General features: G+C 39.0%; 1 protein-coding gene across 3 annotated transcripts in view; it reads right to left on the reverse strand.

The window, feature by feature from the left end:
* Positions 1 to 20,466, reverse strand: part of RASGRP3 (RAS guanyl releasing protein 3) — a 71,511-nt gene that overhangs the window by 25,062 nt on the left and 25,983 nt on the right. For 2 of the 3 annotated variants that reach the window (XM_087436914.1, XM_087436913.1), the window contains exons 1-7: positions 11,634 to 11,694; positions 9,723 to 11,248; positions 9,058 to 9,189; positions 7,662 to 7,809; positions 6,040 to 6,213; positions 5,542 to 5,658; positions 3,294 to 3,569 (exon numbers count right to left, since the gene is read on the reverse strand). In XM_087436914.1, the coding sequence (XP_087293040.1) occupies positions 3,294 to 3,569; positions 5,542 to 5,658; positions 6,040 to 6,213; positions 7,662 to 7,809; positions 9,058 to 9,134 (792 nt within the window). In that variant the 5' untranslated portion in view covers positions 9,135 to 9,189; positions 9,723 to 11,248; positions 11,634 to 11,694. Of the gene's footprint in view, positions 1 to 3,293; positions 3,570 to 5,541; positions 5,659 to 6,039; positions 6,214 to 7,661; positions 7,810 to 9,057; positions 9,190 to 9,722; positions 11,249 to 11,572; positions 11,695 to 12,679; positions 12,867 to 15,661; positions 15,794 to 20,466 lie in introns of those variants that run through there. The other variant, XM_087436915.1, reaches the window with a different exon arrangement.

Below are 20,466 nucleotides of genomic sequence, written 5' to 3' on the forward strand. Positions count from 1 at the left end.
TCATATACCGCAAAATAAGAAGCATCAGCTTTTAAAGCTCCCGGTTATGTGAATTGGGATCAGAGTGGAAAATGTCTTCTCCAGATCTTCCCTGAAAAGGGGAACAACCCAAATCCCAACAGTTTGGTGGTGTGCCCCTCCTTCCTTCACATGCCCAGTGCTGTTCAGGGAGCTAAGGTTACAATGATAAAAATGGTATACACAGTCCCTGCCCTCAGAGATTTTGTCCTGTAATTAATTCCGTCTCTCCACATCCATGAAGAGGGAGAGAGACATATAATTTAATTTTTACAGACGCAAAATAAAATAAATGTCACCAATATGCCCACAAGACAGAGTAAACGTCCATCCAAGGCAAACTTTCCAAGAGAGAAAAAGCCCCAGGCTGAGATTCAGAAGTTTGCCATCTGCAAGCTTTTTGTCCTTTATGGATCTCAGCTTCCTCACTTGTAAAATGGGAAGAGGACGGGGTGATGTTATACTCGCTGCTCTGTCCCAGTTACGTCACAGGGTGTTTGTGAGAATCTACCAGAGAAACGTGGGTGAACACTGGCTTCAGTTGTTACAGAAGCTCAAGCATGGCTGGGCAGCCTCTTGCACCGGGTAGGCATTTAGTAATTGTTGATTAACTTAAGAGCTCTCATTTTCTATCTTCCAGGGCTCTTAATCATATATCAGCTATCTCACCGGGACCATGTTTAGAATGGCAGAAAACTGACCTAGAGTCTCAGGGCAAAAAGAATCGCCCCTTCAAATGCATTTGGGCAGCTGCAGTCAATCTTGTGGTCCTAATCCCTACACGTGTGCGCTTCATGAAATGCTCACTGGCCTCCAGTGAATACCTCGTGGGAATCCCCTCTAGTCCTCACTCCAGGAGATTAATCCCCCAGGGGCCAGAAAGAATGAATGTATAGTCCTGCGCATTGAACTTTCTCTTCACTTGTGGGGAGAGAGGAAGGATCTTGGCTTTAAATAGAAATTGGCTTGATGATCAGTGACTCATATGCAGGACTGTGCTGTCCTGATGAGCCGATGGGCTGGAACTACAGAATCTGGTTGACACTTGGTTCTTTATTCTCAAGGCTCCACCATTCCTTAAGTCTAGAATCACAGAAGTTTAGAGCTGAAAGAGACCTCACAAATGAGCACAAAACCCTTTACAAAAAATCCAGAATCAAGGCTAGTTAGCAGGGAGACAAAGCTAGGTAACTGCAGAGGCAGGGCTAAAAGCTGGATCTCCTGTCTAGGATTCTCCTGTCTAGGGTTCTTGCCACCACTCTATACTATATAACACTGCCAGAACTAAGTATGGTGCTTGGTGGTTGCTAAATTTTCCTTCAACACCTCTGAGAGTGAGAGTGAGAGAGAGAGCGAGAGAGTGATTAAGCTGGCATCCTTTTTTCCTCTTTCCTTCCCAGCAAAAAGGAATAATGTCTTAGCTTTTATTTCTAGAGTTGAGATTTTTCATTTGCACCCCCAAAATTTCATTCAACATCTTTCAATATTGCTCTAAATATCTTTCATGATGTTGCTTGCTGCATTTACAACTCAAATTTAATTTCCCTACTCCATCATTATCTTTTATCTGGATTAGAAATTGCCCAAGTGTAGGCACCTGCTTTGTGAAGTTATCCTCCACATCATGGAGACAGCCCCGACACAGACAGTTGAAACCCAGGCTGCACCTTGAGATTAGTCTGCAATTATCACCTGTGTCTGTGGGTTTGCAGTCTGATTGGGGTTGCAACGCTGGTCACTTATTTGTGGCAACAGATTTACATGGCAAATGATTAATAAATGCAGGTGCCTAGATTATTATGAGTTTTTTTTCCCCAGTAGAGAATGTGTGATTACTACTTGTCACACAAACTCAAACCCCAGGGATTGGTATTTCTGTGTGTTGGGCACTTCTGCTTTATACTAAGCGTGCAGCTAGCATTACTGGATACACTTGGGGGTTCTGTTCTTTGGTAAACAATTACCTGCTTTAGGAACAGCTTGTGAGAAGGTCTAGGAACCACACCCTTATTCCAATGCAGCAGTTCTAGGAAATTTAGGCTCTCAGAGCTTCAGAGGGATTATTGTTTTCATTCTCCATGGCCATTAAAGGAAAATAGTCAATTCAGTATTGGAGCCAAGTTTCACATGCTACCGTGTCATAAACTCAAACAGGGAAGTTGCCCCTCCACTTGTCTAAGCAAGGGTGAGAGAATTTGGTTACGCCTCTTCCCCTGACACAGAAGCAGCCAATGGGAAATGTTCTCTTCTACGCTCCTGTTGTGTCTAAAAGTGCTAGGACCTGGAGACCAGCTAAAGGTGTGTGCCACAAATCCCAAAAATATGAATGGTAGGTGAACGTCTTCTGTCTGAACCACATCATTCGTAAATACAGCATTCAGTTCATCTGTTGAGCTCCTAAATATGCCAGGTACCATGAGAGGTGCTGGAAAGATGTGATGTATAAGGCAGATAAACAGAAAATAAAATCTAATGCAAAGCGATACTTCGTGTAGTTAATAAATTGTCAAGTGCAAGGGCAACACATCTGACAGATGCATTACTGCTTTGGAGGGGAACAGAGAAGGCTCCAGAAAGACAGAGACTTTTGAATTTGAGCTAGTCACAGGGGTGGGTAGGGAAGGGGTTTTGCAAGAAAGTGCAAAGGCCAGGAAGCAGAAGGCAGCAGTTCGTGGTGGAAAGTATAAGTCTAATATTCTTCAAAGGCAGGTGTGATACAGGATCAAGTAATGACAAACAAGTCTAGACTGATAGTCAGAAAAGGAGTCCTGAAGGGCCTCAGATGCCAGGCTGGGAACTGCATCCTGGTGGTTTGGGGAGGCTGGTGGAAGGGGCAGGGAGATCACAGAGGAGGTCCTCGCATTACTCCAGGCTTCAACTACAGCAGTACAGCAAGGGTAAAGAGAAGCAGATGAATTGAGGACATGCAGAAGGAGGCGATTAATTAGACAAGTGTGATGACGGAGAGTGAGGGGCTGAGCACAGATCTAGAGGGCGTCTCTAAGAACTCCAGAAGCTGGAGTCGTAGGGGCAGAGGTTGGGCCCCCTAAAGCAAGGGGAATATTTTTTTGCCTGGCGATTTTGGTCTCAAGTCATGCTGCCTATAGGTGTGGGGTTCCCCTCCCCTCATCCTTTGAGATTTCTCCCTATCTACTGACCCTGAACTCAATCCCTGTCCCCCCACCCAGTGAACTGCTGGCACAGATCTTCCTGCATCCCCTGGGAAGTGAGGTGCAGAAGAGGTATTAGCACAAACTCCAGTTCCTTGGACTCACAGTGAGCAGGTTGATCAAATCCATGTTGGGTTCTAAGTGGTGAGAGGCATTCTGCAGGGAGACCAGTTCACTCAGGGTAACGGAGAGCTGGTGCATTTTCACAATGTTCACTTTGTTCTCCTCTGTCCAGTCTGGGAAAATGACATGGACTGCTATCAAGTCTTTCAAGTGTACGCCAAGGATGGGGATTTTGAAGCCGTCGCAGTCGGCAAAGGCTTTGCGGTAATTGCAGTAATTGCCATTGGAGGAGACCAGCTCTGTCATTTCATTCCAGTTCTGGGAACAGATGGAAAAGTAGACGTTTCAAACAGCCTGCCCTTCTGCCCACCCCCAGGCCCTGCAGTGTGTGGCTAGGAAATTCCTCGGCTACTGAGAGAAGTATCAATTGCACCAATGTTGATGCAGGGAAATATTAACCAGGAAAAAGAAAATTAGAAAAATGTACTAGGCCTGGCTATGAGTTGGACAGCTTGTTCCATTCTGCTGCAAAACAGAAATAGCCTGCACCTCTGCCTATCTACTAGGGATGTTGGGATGTTAAATAACATCATATCTATATAAGTATTTTGCAATTCATGGAAATATTATAGTCCACAAATACAAGCATGTATTGTATTATTTAAAGTATGTAGTATATTAAAGTTTCCTAGTTGTGCCAAGAAAGTTGCATTTGAGATATCACTTGTATGGGGCAGGAAAAGTCACACTGAGGTGTGAGATAGCTGTGGTTTTGGACTTTGCCGCTGACTAGAGGGGTGACCTTGAGCAAGTCACTTCACTTTTCTGTAAGAAAAGTGGAGTTCAAATAAATAATTTTTGAAGACATACTGGTGGTTCTAAGCCCCTATGATCCTCCATTGAATTCTTATTCTTTACAATATTTAAAATGTGTTTTACTCCTTACTTGAAATTCAGTACAAAGCTAAAGGAAAATGAAACACTTACATAATGAGCCCCATTACACTTGGAATGAGTGCAGCGTTTGAGGTCAGACAGCAGTGCTTCTGTGGCTTACATCCTCCTGTTTATATGGACAAGTTATTGTTGGTTGCCTAACAGCAACCAGACCTTCCTAATAGACCCCAGTTTTGATCAGTCTACTCTTTCCCAAAGCAGCTCATGTGACTCAGATAGAGCTGTTTCCTTTCCCTGGTCCAAGGATGGGTTCTGATTTACCATCATCATAATTCCACCCCTCTGGTTTGTGATTGGTTCAGGAACATAGAATTAAGCCAATCAGTACGTAGTATTCCTCTGACAACTGTTATGGGTCCAGGGGTGGACATGTGACTTGAGATGGTCCAATCTGTCTAAAAGGGGCTTTAATTCCATGAGGGCAGGGCTGAAGAGAGAAGTTTTCCCTATCTTCAACTTTCATGAACAAGAGAAAATAAGTTTCCTGTTGCTGCAGACAGCCCAATCAGGAGGGAAGCCAGTCTGATGAAAAAAACAAACAACAAACAAAAACTGATACTCAGAGGAAGGCAGAGCAACTGAGCCAGAGCTCTAATCAGACCGTGCCTGGAGTCAGCCCTGCCTCTGGACTTCTAGGTATGTGAAACGATCCATTTCCTTACTGTTTAAGCAATCTCAAGATTTTTTTTTTAACTCACAGCTGAGTGTCCTCACTGATACGGCAAAGTACACTCTTACAAGGAAATCGTTTCATAAGGATGAAATGTTCTTTTATGTTCAATAAGAAAAAAATATTATGGTGGTCTGGAAATAAATATAGCAGAAAAGCTCGGTTTGAGAAATGATCATTGTTTTTTAAAAAATATATTTTTGTTCCTGACAGCTCAGCTATAAATCTGAGGGAATTCTATACAAGGCCTACATCTCCCCCTTCTTTTGTATCTTCCACTGTGTTGAACATAGTGCTATGAATAGAGCAAGCCTTCAATGTCTTCATTTGAGGAGGGGAGGGTAGGAATGATTTATGTCTTATTCCCTTGTACCCCCCAGTGTTATCACAGTGCCTATCACATAGTAAGCATCAAATACATATTTGTTGAATATTTACAACTGCAATATGTTAATGGTATTCGAGGCATTCATATTGGGACAGTTGTCACCACTTTCAACTTGTTTTTCCAGGTGGTGTGGCCATTCCCTTCCTATTTTATCCCCCATGTGTAACTTACCATTGTCTAAGAAGAAAAATTCCCCCCTCTGAGTGACATCTGTTAGGAGTATCCTTCCCCTAAACAATTTACAAATGAATTTTTTACTCCAATCCATTGTTTACCTTTGTAACTTCTGAAGAAAGATGAGAATGGGTCTCTTTGAGGCGTGAAATGGAACTATGACTAAGGCCTCCCACCACAGCCATCAGGGTGTTAAAATTTTTGAGCTGAAGGAGCTTCTGCAATAAAAAATGTTAACATCAATACTGTGTAGCAATTTTTGAATTATTCTGACCTTTCTGAATTACAGGTGACTGCGTACAAAATTTTAATAACAAGGATCTAGGAAAAATAATATCAATTTAAAGTTAAGTACAAGTGAATTCCGCTAGAAAAATATATCAATCATTTCAGAGAAAAATAGCTACATTAAATGCGCTAAGTATTGCCAATTAAAAGCAATCTTCTTGCATGAGAAAAGTATGGTTTGTTCATTAGACATTTATGAGTAGTTTAATTGTCCTTTATATTGTGAACCCCAAATTTCCTCAACAACTTTTCTCAATAAAGAACATCTAGAATCCTTTAAGAACCCCAGTTTAATTATCAGACATACATACCTTGGCAATATTGATAAACTTTGTGATGACATCTGCTCTTTGCTGGGGGCTTGGTTTGCTAAGCACCATCAACTGGACCCACTTAGAGATTCCATTAAATAAAGCAATAGATCTCTCCAAGGTTGGGTTATTCTCCAGGCAGCCATGGATGACATAGCTTTGGTAATCGGTGAACTAGTAAAGGAAGATTCAGAGACTCTGAATTATACGGAGTCTTCGCAAAATCAGAAATTGGAATGTTGCATAGAAGAGGTGAGATATCGTTTCATACGGCGTAATGATTTCTTTCACTTCACATTTATAATGGCGTCTTACAAGTTGGATATACATGTACATTTAACATGTTATTTTGTTGCATTTCACTCCCCCATACCCAGACACACACTTAACACACATCACAGTGTTGGTGGGGAGAGGAAAGGACAAGACTCCAAGTCACATTCCAGTGAGTCCCAAATTTGCTGGATCATAAGACCCACCCACAGCATTTGCTAAAATAAGGGTTTCTGGGAACACCCCAGACCTAAAGGATCTGTATCTCCAGAGGAAAAACCTAAGAATCTCCATTTTGCACCCACTACTGATGATCCAGTGGTCAGGCAAGTCAGAGATACAATGGCATACATTACAGAAGAGGAAATGAATATAAATATAATGATTTCAAGTCAGAATAATTTTGTTAAGTTTTTTCAAGAAAAAATAGTAATTAAGTAAGGCAGCTCATTAGAGAAACAGACACATTTCAGGAAGTCAGCATGGATGTCATCAAATACATATGAGTCTTCTATCATATAAACAGTACAGGGGTTCCCTGTCATGGCCTGCCTGCGGGGAATCGTTGAGGTCCTCTGCAAGCAGGATTACTTGGTGAAAAGAATCAGTCTTTCAGAAATCCATACTTCTAACTTCATGTTCTTTTTTGCAAGCAATAACGTAATTCATTCCCTGGGATCTTGGAAAAGAAGGAGGAGTGACTACCCCAGAGCTTGGTGAGACAAAGACAAAGGCTGATTGTGAACCATTGTGGAAATATTGTCGTTAACTAGTGGAGAGTGCATAGGTGGTAAGGAAGAGACCACAGACAGGAGGAAGAAAAGGGATGTAGAGAAGGAATGCTATCAAGACAGAGTAGGAAAGAAAAGTTTAATTCAGGATCTCCATCCCTGGGAAAGAAACAACCTGAAGTTGAGATTCTCCTCAAAGCCTACAATTCCTATTTTCAACCTACACCCATAATTAGGCATTTACACAAATCCTGACCTAAATAAATATTTCTTCCCCCAAATGAAGGGCCTAACAAAGCATGTTCACTTGGGAGAAGTCAATGGAATGAAATAAACCTTGAATGGTTAAATCTCTGCTGAGTATTTAGAAAATCATGCTTTAATCCTATGAAAGGAGACATTGAAAATAGCGACAGAAATATAGCTCCTGAGCCATAAAATAAAGACAGGATAATATTTATCTTCGGTTAAAAGGGATTGTTCCTGTGAATTAAGGGCACTTTTCCAATGGAGCACAGTGACAGAGGCTGCCAACACTTCAGAGTATGAAAACGCAGCTCTTGGGAAAGTTGGCATGGTGGTTGTTATCCTTGGAAGAATAAATGTCAAGTTTCTTACTGAGATCCTTCTAAAAGATTTATGCTCCAGAAAAGTGAGGTGCTCAGCCAATTCAATGGGCTCCAGATGGTCAAACAGCAGACAGGCTTTTCCCTTCTTGGATATTTTTTTCCTCTGTGTGACTCTTCTCATCCAGTCATAGGAAGGACTATAAAAGAAAAGTGAGTCTGGTCAATGTGCTGAAAGCCCATTTCACTCAATGGAAGTTATTAACCTACTGACTGTCACTCTTGGCCTGCTTCCAGGGGCTTGTGCAAAATACACACCCTGTCCTTCATATTTGAAAAGAAAACCACTGACCCATTGCCAATAGAACATAAACTTCCAGTTATTTTTCCAGACAGGGTGGGTTTGCACTGATCCATCCAGAATCCCTTACTTGGTCTTGTGACCAGGAAGATTTGAATCACAAGGGAGAGATCAGGGCTAGGTATGTAAATTTGAGAGTTTATGGATATATAGATGGTGATTTAAGGCACATGGAAACCACCAGAAGCTGATTCTCACATTTTGGCAACATATGGATTATCTAAAAAGCTGATTATAAAGACAGAAGCCTGGACCTAGCTGCCAGAGATTCTGATTTACTAGGAATGAACCTGAATAATCTGTATTTTTAACAACATCCCTAATGATTCCTAGATCACTCACTGTTGATCACTCTTAAAGAAGTGTTCTAGGAAAATAGACAAGAGTATGAATGTCTAGGACATAAGAGCATATATTTGAATGATGGATAACCATACTTAGGGTCATAAAATAGTTTTCTCTGTGCAAAGTCAACTAGTTGATATAAAATCCTAGCCTAATTAGCACCAATTTCCTAATAACTGAGCTAACCGGTCCATGGCACAACTATGGTCAACATTTGCACAGCCTCAGGCTGACCTCAGAAGTACCATGGTACAGGACTTCTCAAACTCGAATGAGCACATGAGTCCCCTGGGGATTTTATTAAAATGCAGTTTCCAATTCAGCAGGTTTAGGGTGGGCCCTGAGATTCTGCATTTCTATTGAGCTCCCAGGTGATGCCAATACTGCTGGTCCATGGACCACACCATGAGTGGCAAAGGCATAGGAGCCATTAACTAGATTCAGCAATTTAATACTGAATATCATTTATGTGCCAAATGCTTTCACATGCTATCTTACATACTTATGGGATGCTTATAATAACCCCACGGGAAAGGTACTGTCCCCATTTTACAAATAAAGAAACTGAAGCTTGGAGAGATGAACTATGTCCAACGGGGCTGTGCTCACTGCAGCAAGGCTTTCCTCAAAGAAGTACACCCTGATTCTAAAGTGGTATGGGTTCAGGTCAAGTCGAGTCATCACTACTCCCTCCCCAAACAGTGGACTCATCGTGTTTTAAAGAGGCTTGTGCCACACTTACATGCTGGATATGTCGATAAGGCTGATGTGTTTTTCATATCCTAGTTGACTAGCTACTTCCCGGAATTCCTCAGTCATACGGATCAAACCAAGGTCCAAATTAAACTCTGCAGGAAACTTCAGAATCCAGTACCTGAAAGGCAACAAATATTTTTGACAATTGGAAGATTTTAAGTCAGACGTCTATGGAAACCATTGTATCATTTTACAGATTACATTCAACAATGAATCCAGGACCATACCCCAAATTAGCCATCTCCCGTGTCCCATCCATCACACTGAGTCTCACTCTTCCTTCCTTCAACCAAGGACCCAAGTCCACCAATCTCACCCTGAGCCTCTCTGACTCGCTCTAGAACCATAGCTGAGAGGAAACTCTTCTCTCAACTCATGGGAAGTAGGTGGGAATGTGTACAGTGAAGGAATAGGGAAAAAATGTGCTGGCTTCATTCCCTACTTGCAATTTACCACTGCTTGATCTCTAGTCCAAAAGAAAGATAAATTTTACTCCTAGGAACAGAAGAGGGCCAATTTTAACAAAGTCAATAAAAGGAGAATCTGAGTTGATTCTGTTGTCAAACTAGGTATGCTGCTTGGGGAAAAGGAAATTGTCAACAATTCCAGAACCAGAAACTACAGTACAATTAAATTTGTAAGTATATTTACCTTATGAAGTAGCAGATCTTTAATCGAAATTCGTTGCAACTTTCTCCACTGGCATTTCGATACGTACACTAGTTAAAGAAAAAGTCCTTGCACCTTGTTTCCTTTACACACACCTTCAGCTGTTTGATCAGTTTAGATGAATTCCTAATAAGAGGACCATACTGGGGACATTTGGGTTATGTGGACGTTCAAATGGGGAGAGAAGTGGGTTCTGATGACATCAACACTGAATAACTTAAACTTGATGTGTTATTACTCTGTGATGTATTTTTTGGTCTGGAAGGGAACGCACATAAAATTAGTTTTACCTTTCTGAGCATGTACCAAGTGATGACTGTCAACTGTAATTACAAATATACTGCCAATTATAGATAATTTAAAATTGATAGTCATGTTAGCCAAAATGATTTTGTATTTAGGATTAATGCCTTATATAAGTATTCTAATTTCTTTGGTATTTGAAAATGTCATTTTTAGGTATATTAATACATGGGTTGTGTTGTAATTTCTTCTTAAGTTTGTTTATTCATACTCTTTTTAAGAAAATTTTATTGAACTCCTGCTATTTACCAGGCGCTGTGGATATGTGGTGAGCAAGAAATCCAAAGGGAGGAAAATCTAAAGAAATGTTGATTCACAGGCAGTTTCAACTTTTATACAATCTGTACTTACAGATAGTAGACTTGACTATGCCTAAATATCCTTTTTTATTTGTGTTTCATACATCAGTGGACATACTAATGAAAATGCTGTTTGTGGGTACATTGCTTAGACAATGTTTGGATCCTGAGGAGGGATAGGGCCAGATTGAGTCAATCATCTCCATCCTTCCCTATGCGCTACCCTCAATAGCAGGACCCGGGAACTGTTGGACCACTGGGGACTAGGATCTTGTCCACTTCCGGGGACCTCTGTTTAGGGTGAATGTACCATTATCCTCTGTAACATTCCCTTCTGCCCTGAGTTGTGGGGAGGATAAAGGGAAGAAGTTGAAAGTGGAGGAAGCTTGAAGTGAGCAGGTGGAAGCCCCACTTGGCCCTAATAACACTTAACGGACCCTGTCCCTCTCAGATATCCCCTGCCCTGTAAGGTTTCTTACCCATTTGCAGGGCCTCCTGGGCTTGAAGTAGGTAGAGACTGCAGGAACCAACATTAGTGATTACGTAATATACCTTAGACCTCACGGAATAAAAGCTCCTTATAAATGTGAGACTATTTTGCCATTTTCAGTCATTTGGCTTTCAACTACCTTTCAGGACTGCATTATGTACAAAAGTGGCGGACTGATAAAAGCCCTTATTATAGAAGGAGTTTCTAACTATTTTTTTGCTTTTATGGCAGAAGGAAATCTAAAATTAATATCAATCAACAAATTACAATAAACCTGCTAGAATGTTCTTTGTGTCTTGCCAGGAAGGGAAGATGTGGAAACTTAGGTGGTGTTTATGCCTGAGCTAGATCATATTATTTTGGCTGGCATTTCCGTATGCCTAAGCTGTATCCTCTAGGTCCACCATTTTGCCATCCTAAAAGAAATAAATTAGATCGTGAATCAGTGTTAAATATTCTCGCATTGTACTAACAGCAGAAGTGTTTAAGACAAGTTAGAAATATTCAGCCTACAGCTCCTGTTTCATTTTATATCTACTGATTATTTTCAAGTGGAGCCAAAACATCCAGAAGGATAGTCAACTATTTGGTCCATCATCCAGATGTTTTGTCTAGCCATCTATATATATTCTCAAAACAGCTGGATAACTGACTGAAGACTGTTTATTCATCTTAATTTACTGGCTTTGGTTACACACTCTATCTAAATACAGAACTTGATATATGATTGTAAACATTACACAGTAGTTGAAAAGATATATGCAGAGAAGTTTTTCTGCCAATTCAGTGGAAGATAAATACCATCGGTGCATCAGTAGAACTATTCTTGGCAAATAACTATTATTCAGCTCTCCATTGTCATCTGTCAAAAAATAAAATAAAATGAGTGGTGAGGAGACAACAGTACTACTCTTCTCTTTTTCTAATATCAGTAGAGAAACATTAGTGTCAAAAATTTCTCATAGACCCAATTACTGTTTTCCTCCTACTTCTGCTGGCATTTCCTTGCAAGTTAAGTGGGTCGGTCTCACCGTTCTGGTTTAGGGTTGCCAGATTTAGCAAATAAAAGTACAGGACACTTAGTTAAATTTGAATTAACATAAACCACGTATAACTTTTTAGTATAAGTATGTCCCGTGTATTATTTAGGACATACTTATAGTAAAAATATGGTTTACCTGAAATTCAGATTTAACTGATCATCCTGTATTTTTTATCTGGCAACCCCACTCTGGTTTAACTCTTCCTATAACAATTAATTCAGCAAATAACTCCTTTGTGACCCTATTTGTGCAAGGAATAATCCAAAACACATAAACAACATAAAAAGCATATAGCTGTAAAGTCTATAATCTAGTAGGAGATATAAGATATATATGCAAATATAGAATGCAGCAGATTGTTCTACCCACACTTGTCTAAGGCAAAAGACCAAGAAATGATCACAGCAGCATATACCATGTGCTATCAGAAAGTTACAAGGGGCTGTGGGAGGGCAGAGGAAGCAATCAGCATTCCTGACGGGGAGGTTAGGAATGGTATTATGAACATCGGAGATGACATCTGAGATGAGCCCTGAAGCAGATTTTCAATGAAAGGCATGGAGGTAGAAAGATGCAGAGAATGTTCCAGAAACATTAAGTGGACAGTGTGGCTGGAGTATGAACTGTGGGCAGTAAAAGGAAGGAAATGCAGAGATCAGCGATACTGGGGAAACGGATTAGGGTCAATCAAAAAGACCTTAAATACCAAGGTATGGAAATTGAAATCCATTCCACAGAAACATTTGCATCTGAATAGGAGGAAGTGATGGTATCAAGATATACAAAGAGAGAAAAGGCTCGTACCAAACATCTCAATGCAAGTACTCAGCAATTCATCTAATGTTGCTGATTTCCCAAGTCCACTTGACCCCATGGTTATGCAGCCGTTGTCAAAAAACTAGAGACATTTTCAGCATCAGACAGACCACCTCCATAATCATTCAAGTTGGTGATGTTTGTGCCTAGTGGTGCCTAATTATACTTCAAGATGCTAAAGAAACAAGAAAAGAAAGTTATCAGACTAGAGTTCAGACCCCATTAAAGCGTCACTTTCCTACCTGAAAAGATAATGACTTTCATTGACTGTATCTTTAAAAGAAAAGTATCAAAGCAACAGAGATTGCATCAACCACCATGATGGCAAAATGCCTGCTAAGTTGTCCTTTAGCATGTATGGTGCTCTGAGAACATGGAGATGTTCCCTATTAAGCATCATCCCATTTTGCAGCTGATATTTTTTTGATACATATTTTATACTTTCTTCATATTCTTAAGTGGTAAGACTTTCAAGAATATTATAAACATGGTTTAATGTTATTACAAATATATAGAGGGAGATAAATTTTAAAGTGCAAATATATTTATGAGCATTATCCTCAGTGATCATATAAATGTTCAACAACTGGTTAAAAAAAATCTTTTTTGTCTAAGTTTTCCAATAGTAACAGTATTAGTAGTAGTAGTAAAAATATTAACAACAATCTGTTGAACACCCAGATTATGTACCAGGCACCATACCAAATGCTTTACATATATTATCCAACTTGACCTTCAGAACAATACTGTGAGGTAGTAATTATTATTCCTAGTTTACAGATGAGATCATGGGATTCACAGAGATTGAGTAACTTGTCCAAAAAACTCACACAATTATTAAGGTCTAGAATCAGGACTCTATTATAAAATACAGCTTTGGGTTTCCCTTTTCCCTTTTACTATTCCCCGAAGTGTGGATATCACACGCTGTCATAATTTTGTCCCCTTAATCTAGTGTGATGAATATCATTCCTCCACATCGTCTCAGAGAAAGGATATAAGCCAGATTATCTGTCACAGAGGTAGAAGAAAAATGTGGGGATGACAGCAGTCCCATTTTATAGCACTGTTGTGGGGAAAAAGTGATTTGAAACAAGCTCTTAGAGCTGCTTATACAGAAAGTATCCCTGTTGGGGACACACAAACATCTTATTTTACAGAGCAAGTCCTTGATGCCAGGTACCTATAGGGTTTGAGGTCCAGAGGTCACCAGGATGTAAGACGGTTATCCCCTTTGGACAGTTTAGTAGGTAAATGTGGCCATTGGGAATTCATCTCATGAACTGTTTGAAGTCAATGTCTCTTTTACTTTCAAAATTTATTTATTCAGCTGGTAATCGTTGAGCACTTGACAAATGCTAGGCACTGGGCTAGGCATTGAGGCTGGCAAGATGAACAAATCATTGTCCCATCCCTGTCTTCAATGGGCTCATAGTCAACTTCAGAAAGCAAACACATGAAGGAACAGGGAAAAAAGCTAATTTCCATATATATGGTTGTATTAGTTCAATAGGACCACTGAAGAGTGGCATTTCAGTGAATCTATTCACCAGGCATATCACTATGGAGGAAAAATGTTTACTGTGTATTATTTCTGTGTAAGAGTCATATTCTTGTGCTGAAGCTACTACTCGTAGAGCATAAAAAGAAGGGTTATCTCACATGTGCAATAAAAATAACAGGAACCTTGGATCAATGCTCTCCCACTTCTGCTGCTCAAATGATTTGTGAAAGGGGGATATTAAAGTTGTCTGGAACCATCTCTTCTACCAAGTTACCTTATTGGTAAGGCCTTTCCTAACCATCCTATTTAAAACAACACCACTTCTTTCTCTGTGCCCACCTCCCACTTGGCATGCCCTACCTCGCTTCCTGGATTTATTTTTCTTCATAATACGTATCCCCATCTCACATACTATATATTTTACTTTATTTGTTTTTTAATCTCTCTAGTACTATAAACATAAACATAAACATGAACGTAGGGATTTTTGTGTTTGTTCTCTGGTTTACTCCCCAACTCCCAAGATTTTGCCTCTGATGTAGAAGATACTCAAAAAAGCATTTGCTAAATTAATGAATGAGTGGACAGATGGATGAATAAATGAATAAAATGAAAATTGTCAAAATTTTGTCTTTGAATAGGTGTATATTTGTATGAATGTGTACTATAAATTTTTAAAAGGGTATTTTTAAATGTGATTTACTAATTTAAATCAGCTTTTAGCAAACATCACTGGGACAGAAGTTCCTGCCAGCTTTCTAGACTTAATAGCATCTGCTTATTTTCATAATAAGAACCTCTTCCAGGACATTTTGGGTCAGCACTTCTCTGATTTCCCTAATATAAATTCTGCCAATCCCATTGGACAATTGACAAGTTTGATTACCTTATAGTATATACAGAATTTTTTATCTTGTTAACTCTTGTTACTGAGTAGTAAATATATTACTTAGAACCAAACAGCCTAGATTAATTAAACCAGTTTCTCTGGTCAAAACCAAAATTATTCACCTGATCTGTTTGGGGAAGGTTTTGACCTTCTATAAGGGGTTAGAAATAACCTGCTACCAAAGACCTGTCACCATTGTTTGGAGTTATATTTGTGATCTGCCAAGGAGCCAGCACATGAGAGCCAGGTGGGCCGAGCTCTCTGGTTACAATCTGTTTCTGCAATCAGTAGATGTGTCTGAATCCCTGCTTAGCATTCAGTCACCTACACATGTACCTGAGATCTCATTTCATATGTGTGGATATTATTGTGTCTATAACTGCTTTTTCACAAGTAAACCTTCTTTATTGTAAAATCAATATACATTCATCATTTAAAGTAGGATAGTAAGGGAAAAGAAATCTCATCATCCAAAGATAACTTGTTAATATCATGGCATGTTTCTTTTCATTTTTCTAGGCACATTTATTTTGGTGAGTTTCTTATATAATCTACAATAGTTTAAAGAAATACTTACCTATCAGTTTCACACAGATAGATATTCAGGTCTGAAAGAATTTTAAGGGCACTTATCATCATCGGAAAATGCACTGGGGACACAATCTATAGAAGTTTTTATCCAGCCTGAATAATAGGTACTTTGGAGAACCTGATAAAAGAACAGAAAGAAATCCCCAGACAGAGTTAAATAATACAAAACTAAAAGAATTCACATTATGTTAAAGAATTTCCAAAACCCTTGAACTATAAGTGGTTTTTGAGATTTTGTCTAAACTTCAGCCACAGAGTCAATTAAAACAAAAAATATTCAAAATATTTTGCTGACATGATATTTTTTAAATCAAGTAGCTAAACAAAAATTCAGCCTATTAAAAACCTACAAATGGGGCAAAACCAAAATTTATACACATAGTATAAAATACTATTTTAGTCCAAATATACATATATCAGTAGATTACTCATTAAGAATTTCCAAACAGTGACTTTGGAATGTTAGTAAATCTCTAAAACAGTTTGTTGTGGTGATCATCAAACTCTGATCTAAATCTCTCCTGAGTGTCTCAACGTGAATGTCAATGTTATTTTAGTCCAGGCTGTTTAGTCTCCCAATGGTTTAGGACTTGCTTTAGTGTTGATAGGTACTCTCTGGCTGCAATGAAAATGATTGTTCCCCAGCATCAACATTTCTCACAAATCTGAAAAGGACACAATAAGCCAAAATTTCCCCAGGGCTTGAATTATTTCTAGGAGAAAAGTTCTCTCTTCCAAAGGGCAATAGAGTTCTGTTGAGTGTGATTTCCAAAAGCCATGATGAGTTCATACAGCAAAAGACTTTGATTAACAAGACTGGCAAAGCCTCTATCTTCAAAAAAAAATCCTTGTGAGATTGCCTGGGACAATAAGGACTATGCTCCCGATTTTAGAAATAGTGAAAAGGAGCCAATTCCATGCAACTATCCATCAACAGATATAAATTAGCATCCAGGCTCTTGACTCAGAACTTTTAGAGTAATTAAAAATTGGATTTCAACATTAGATAAACAAATGAGGAAAGTTTTACTTACCTCTGAGTAAAATGCCATTAATGCTGCTTACTCTACTAGATTGTTTAAGAAGTTAGTGAGGTAACATAAAATGCACCCACATGTGTCCTGCAAAACAGTGGGTGCTTGGGAAAGGTGTTGCCTTTGCCTGCACTACCTCTTCCCTTCCAATATTTAAAGGCTTTTAAGTTGAGGACTTAAGGTGATGTAGAGGACCTACGTGTAGAAGTGACAGGAAGAGAGATGTTAGTTTAGAGAACGTAAAAGAAAATGGGAGAAAAAATATTGTGGCACTAGAGCATCTAGTAGTGGGGCAGGTGGCCTCATCAGCAATGGAATCCCATTCCTGAAAGTTCTTGAGCCAAAGTAAGGTAATGACTGTCAGAGATGTTGTAGACTAAATTCCCAGACGGTGTCTAGGAAGCATGCCAAAATGACAGCAAAAGTTGCTTCTGGCTCTAGGATTGAAGGATTTATAAGGTGAAATAGTATATCTAGTAAGTATTCAACAAATAGTTTTAAAATGATGTTGGCCATATTAGAACTTCCAAAGATAGTCTTGTCTATAGCATTATCTCTATTGCAAGAAGAAACAAACAAAAACCCTTGAAGACTCTTCCCTCCTAATGGCCGATATTATCTTTATAAATATATGACCGTGGATATGTCTTTACATTCATATGACCTTCATATGGAGACAAGGGGGTTTCTCTAAATGCCTAAATCCTTTGTGAAAATGAGTGGTAATTATTACAAATCTTTAAGCCTTAAGGATTAACAACTAAGGTGTCATATCATTTTTTGTTCTGGCAACATTCAAGCTTATCTCCCTTTCTCACCATAGACATAAGATTTTTATTTATTTATTTATTTATTTTAATTTATTTAAGAAAATACATTTATTTTTTTTTAATTTTTTGTTTATTGCAGTAACATTGGTTTATAACATTGTAAAAATATCAGGTGTACATCATTGTACTTCTATTTCTGCATAGATTACATCATGTTCACCACCAAAATACTAATTACAACCCATCACCACACACATAGACATAAGATTTTTAAAGTGCTATGATTATATTCTCTGAGATTCCGTGGGGGAATCAAGATTACTGAGTTCAGGAAGAGAAATGATAACAAAACTCTGAAAGATAATTAATTTATTTGACAAATACTTACTGAGCATCTATTAGACACCAGATACTAAGCAAGGTACTAGAATGGCTGTAGAGGAGGTTGGGGGTGAGCAGAGAGAAGGACAAATTGGTGAGCAAGACAGACATGATTCTTGCTCATACACTCCAGCAAAGAATTAAACAAGTAATTTCAAAAAAGTATCCTATGAAGTGATGGGGCACTAATTTATGGGGCACTAATTTAGTCCAGGAGACAGAGAATTTTTAGCTGGGCAAAGAGTGGGTGAAAAGATGGCAATTAAGAAAAGTTAAAAGACATTTAGAATGACTGAAGAATTAAAAGTGGCAAGAGATGAGACTAAAAAGTCAGTAGGAGTAGCTAATGAAGAGTATTGTAAGCTAGATTAAGGAGTATGGACTTTTTGAAGTGCAATGGGAAACTACTGTTTTAAAGGTGGGCAGGAGAGTGGCATGATCATATTTGGATTATTTACAGATCCCTCTGGCTACAGTATGGAGAAGAGATTAGTAAAGACCTACACTGGTGATTGAGAAACCAGTTAGTAGTCAAACTGTTAGTGATCAGTTATAACCATCCAGGCAAGAGATGATAGTTGTCTCTACGAGTGTGTGGCCATGGAGATGGAGAGAAATGGTTGGTTAGAGAATATATTTTGAAGATAGATCCAGCAATATTTGCTGATCCATTGGCTATGGGGAATGAGCAGAAAGGAGGAATCAGGGATAATTCCCAGATTTCTAACTAGACATTTGGTTGGGTTATGGTTCCATTCCCCTGAGACTGAGAAATTGAGAGGAGAAGGAAAGAGTAGGAAGTTCATGGGGTGGAGGGGACAGATCATTAGTTCACTTTTGGACATGTTGAGTTGGATGTCTGAGATATCCAAAGGAAATGTTGAGTTAGTTTCTGGATCTCTGTTACAGACTTCTAGGTTGACACCTGAACATGTTTAAGAGCTAAGAATCAGTGGAAAGGGAAATTTAAGGGACAGGAGAAGGAGAATTTGATCCACGTAACAAGGTCCGTGGGAGGACCAGAGTGATAGACTCATGTACAGGTGGAGGGATTTACCTTGGATAAAGTAGAGGGTCATCTCTTTCACTGTAACAGCAGGAACGAGAAAAAAATGGGTATAGATATAGGTAGATTTGTCCTTGTGATAGCAAGAAGTCCAGGAATTTCCTCTGGTGACTTCTATTTACTCTGAAAAGAAGGAGTCAAGGTCCTCTGCTGGAAGGTATGATGGGAACAGGTCTGAGGTTTATCAAGAGGAGAAAATATGCAAAAGATGTTGTGAAGAACAGAAGAAAGAAACCAGAAGTATTGAAAGTATTTCCATCTAGGGTAGAAGGCTGATGCTTCTCTTCTTCTAGAGTTTGTTTTGAGAAGAAGTTTAGTGTTCCTTGTTCCTTGGGCTATTATACCATTCACTTGTGTCATGTTTCTGAAATTGTTCAAGGCAAATTTTCTAGAACAACTTATATGGCAAGTTTCTTCTGTGTGAAGCAGGCATTTCTGGGTTTCTGTTGTTATAGTCTAGTTACACATGGTTTCCATAAGTATGAACCTCAGAGCTAAAGCATGGCTGGCGTTTGCAAGGTGGTTTCTTCCTGGTAGCATGGATCCCTGCCCCCATTTCACCTAGTTTTGCTTGAAATGGGGAAGAGGAAGATAGATACTATTGGAAATGAAATAATAAAGAAATCATTTACCTCCCACCCTTTGGCTTGATCCAGGATATTTCATTCTGGCAAGTATAACCTCAGCCACTATCCCCATATTCTCTATCCTGCCAGCCAGGATTTCTGTATATCTGCCCCACCACACACATTCTCCAATGCCCTCATCATCTGTTGCCTTTAAAAAACTCGTAAATCTCACAAGATACATTACTCTTATTTCTCGGTTCACTCGTCATATTTGGTATTCTTTGGTTGTTTCTGCATTGGTCTTGTTTTAATTTATTTTTCCTTTTCTTTCAACTTCACCAGTCAGTTCTTTGAACGTCTCTATCTATTTTATTTCCACCAATCAGTTACTTTTCCCAGTGTGCTCCATCACAGTCTCATTGCCAGCACTGTCACAGTTGTTTCTATCACAACCCAACCGGGATAGTGTGAGCTTAGGAAATGAGCCTAGTACTTAAAGCAAAGTTAAAACATTATAAGTGGGCCATAATGGTGACACAGAGAATAAACTATCCCACATTTATGGATAGTGGAGCAATATCCCCAAAGGTTATTTAAGAATGACAGTAGGGAGCATGTATTTCTGTATTTCTCAATTCTAGAAGTAATTTTTTTCATTCTTGCTTTGGATGGGTTTATTTAATGCGATAATGAGGTTTTCCTGGGTTTTAAATTTTTAGTTGTTGTTGTTTTCTTGCTTTTACCTGCAAAGAGGTTTTACTAAATTAATGGGGCATTAATAATCAACATTGTCCCAGATTTTAGAAAACAAAGTAATAATAGCCTCTACACATACTAGATTATGTGTTGGTGGCAAGTAATGTGATAGACATAATGTTGGGGAAATTACCTATATTATGTTTAAATCTTATAAATACTCTGAAAGCCAAGTATTATTCTCATTTCACAGATAAGGAAATTGAGGCCTAGAG

Source organism: Ceratotherium simum, chromosome 11 (genome assembly GCF_057802395.1).
Source record: "Ceratotherium simum simum isolate JZ-2026a chromosome 11, ASM5780239v1, whole genome shotgun sequence".
In the NCBI taxonomy this organism is placed as follows: Eukaryota; Metazoa; Chordata; class Mammalia; order Perissodactyla; family Rhinocerotidae; genus Ceratotherium; species Ceratotherium simum.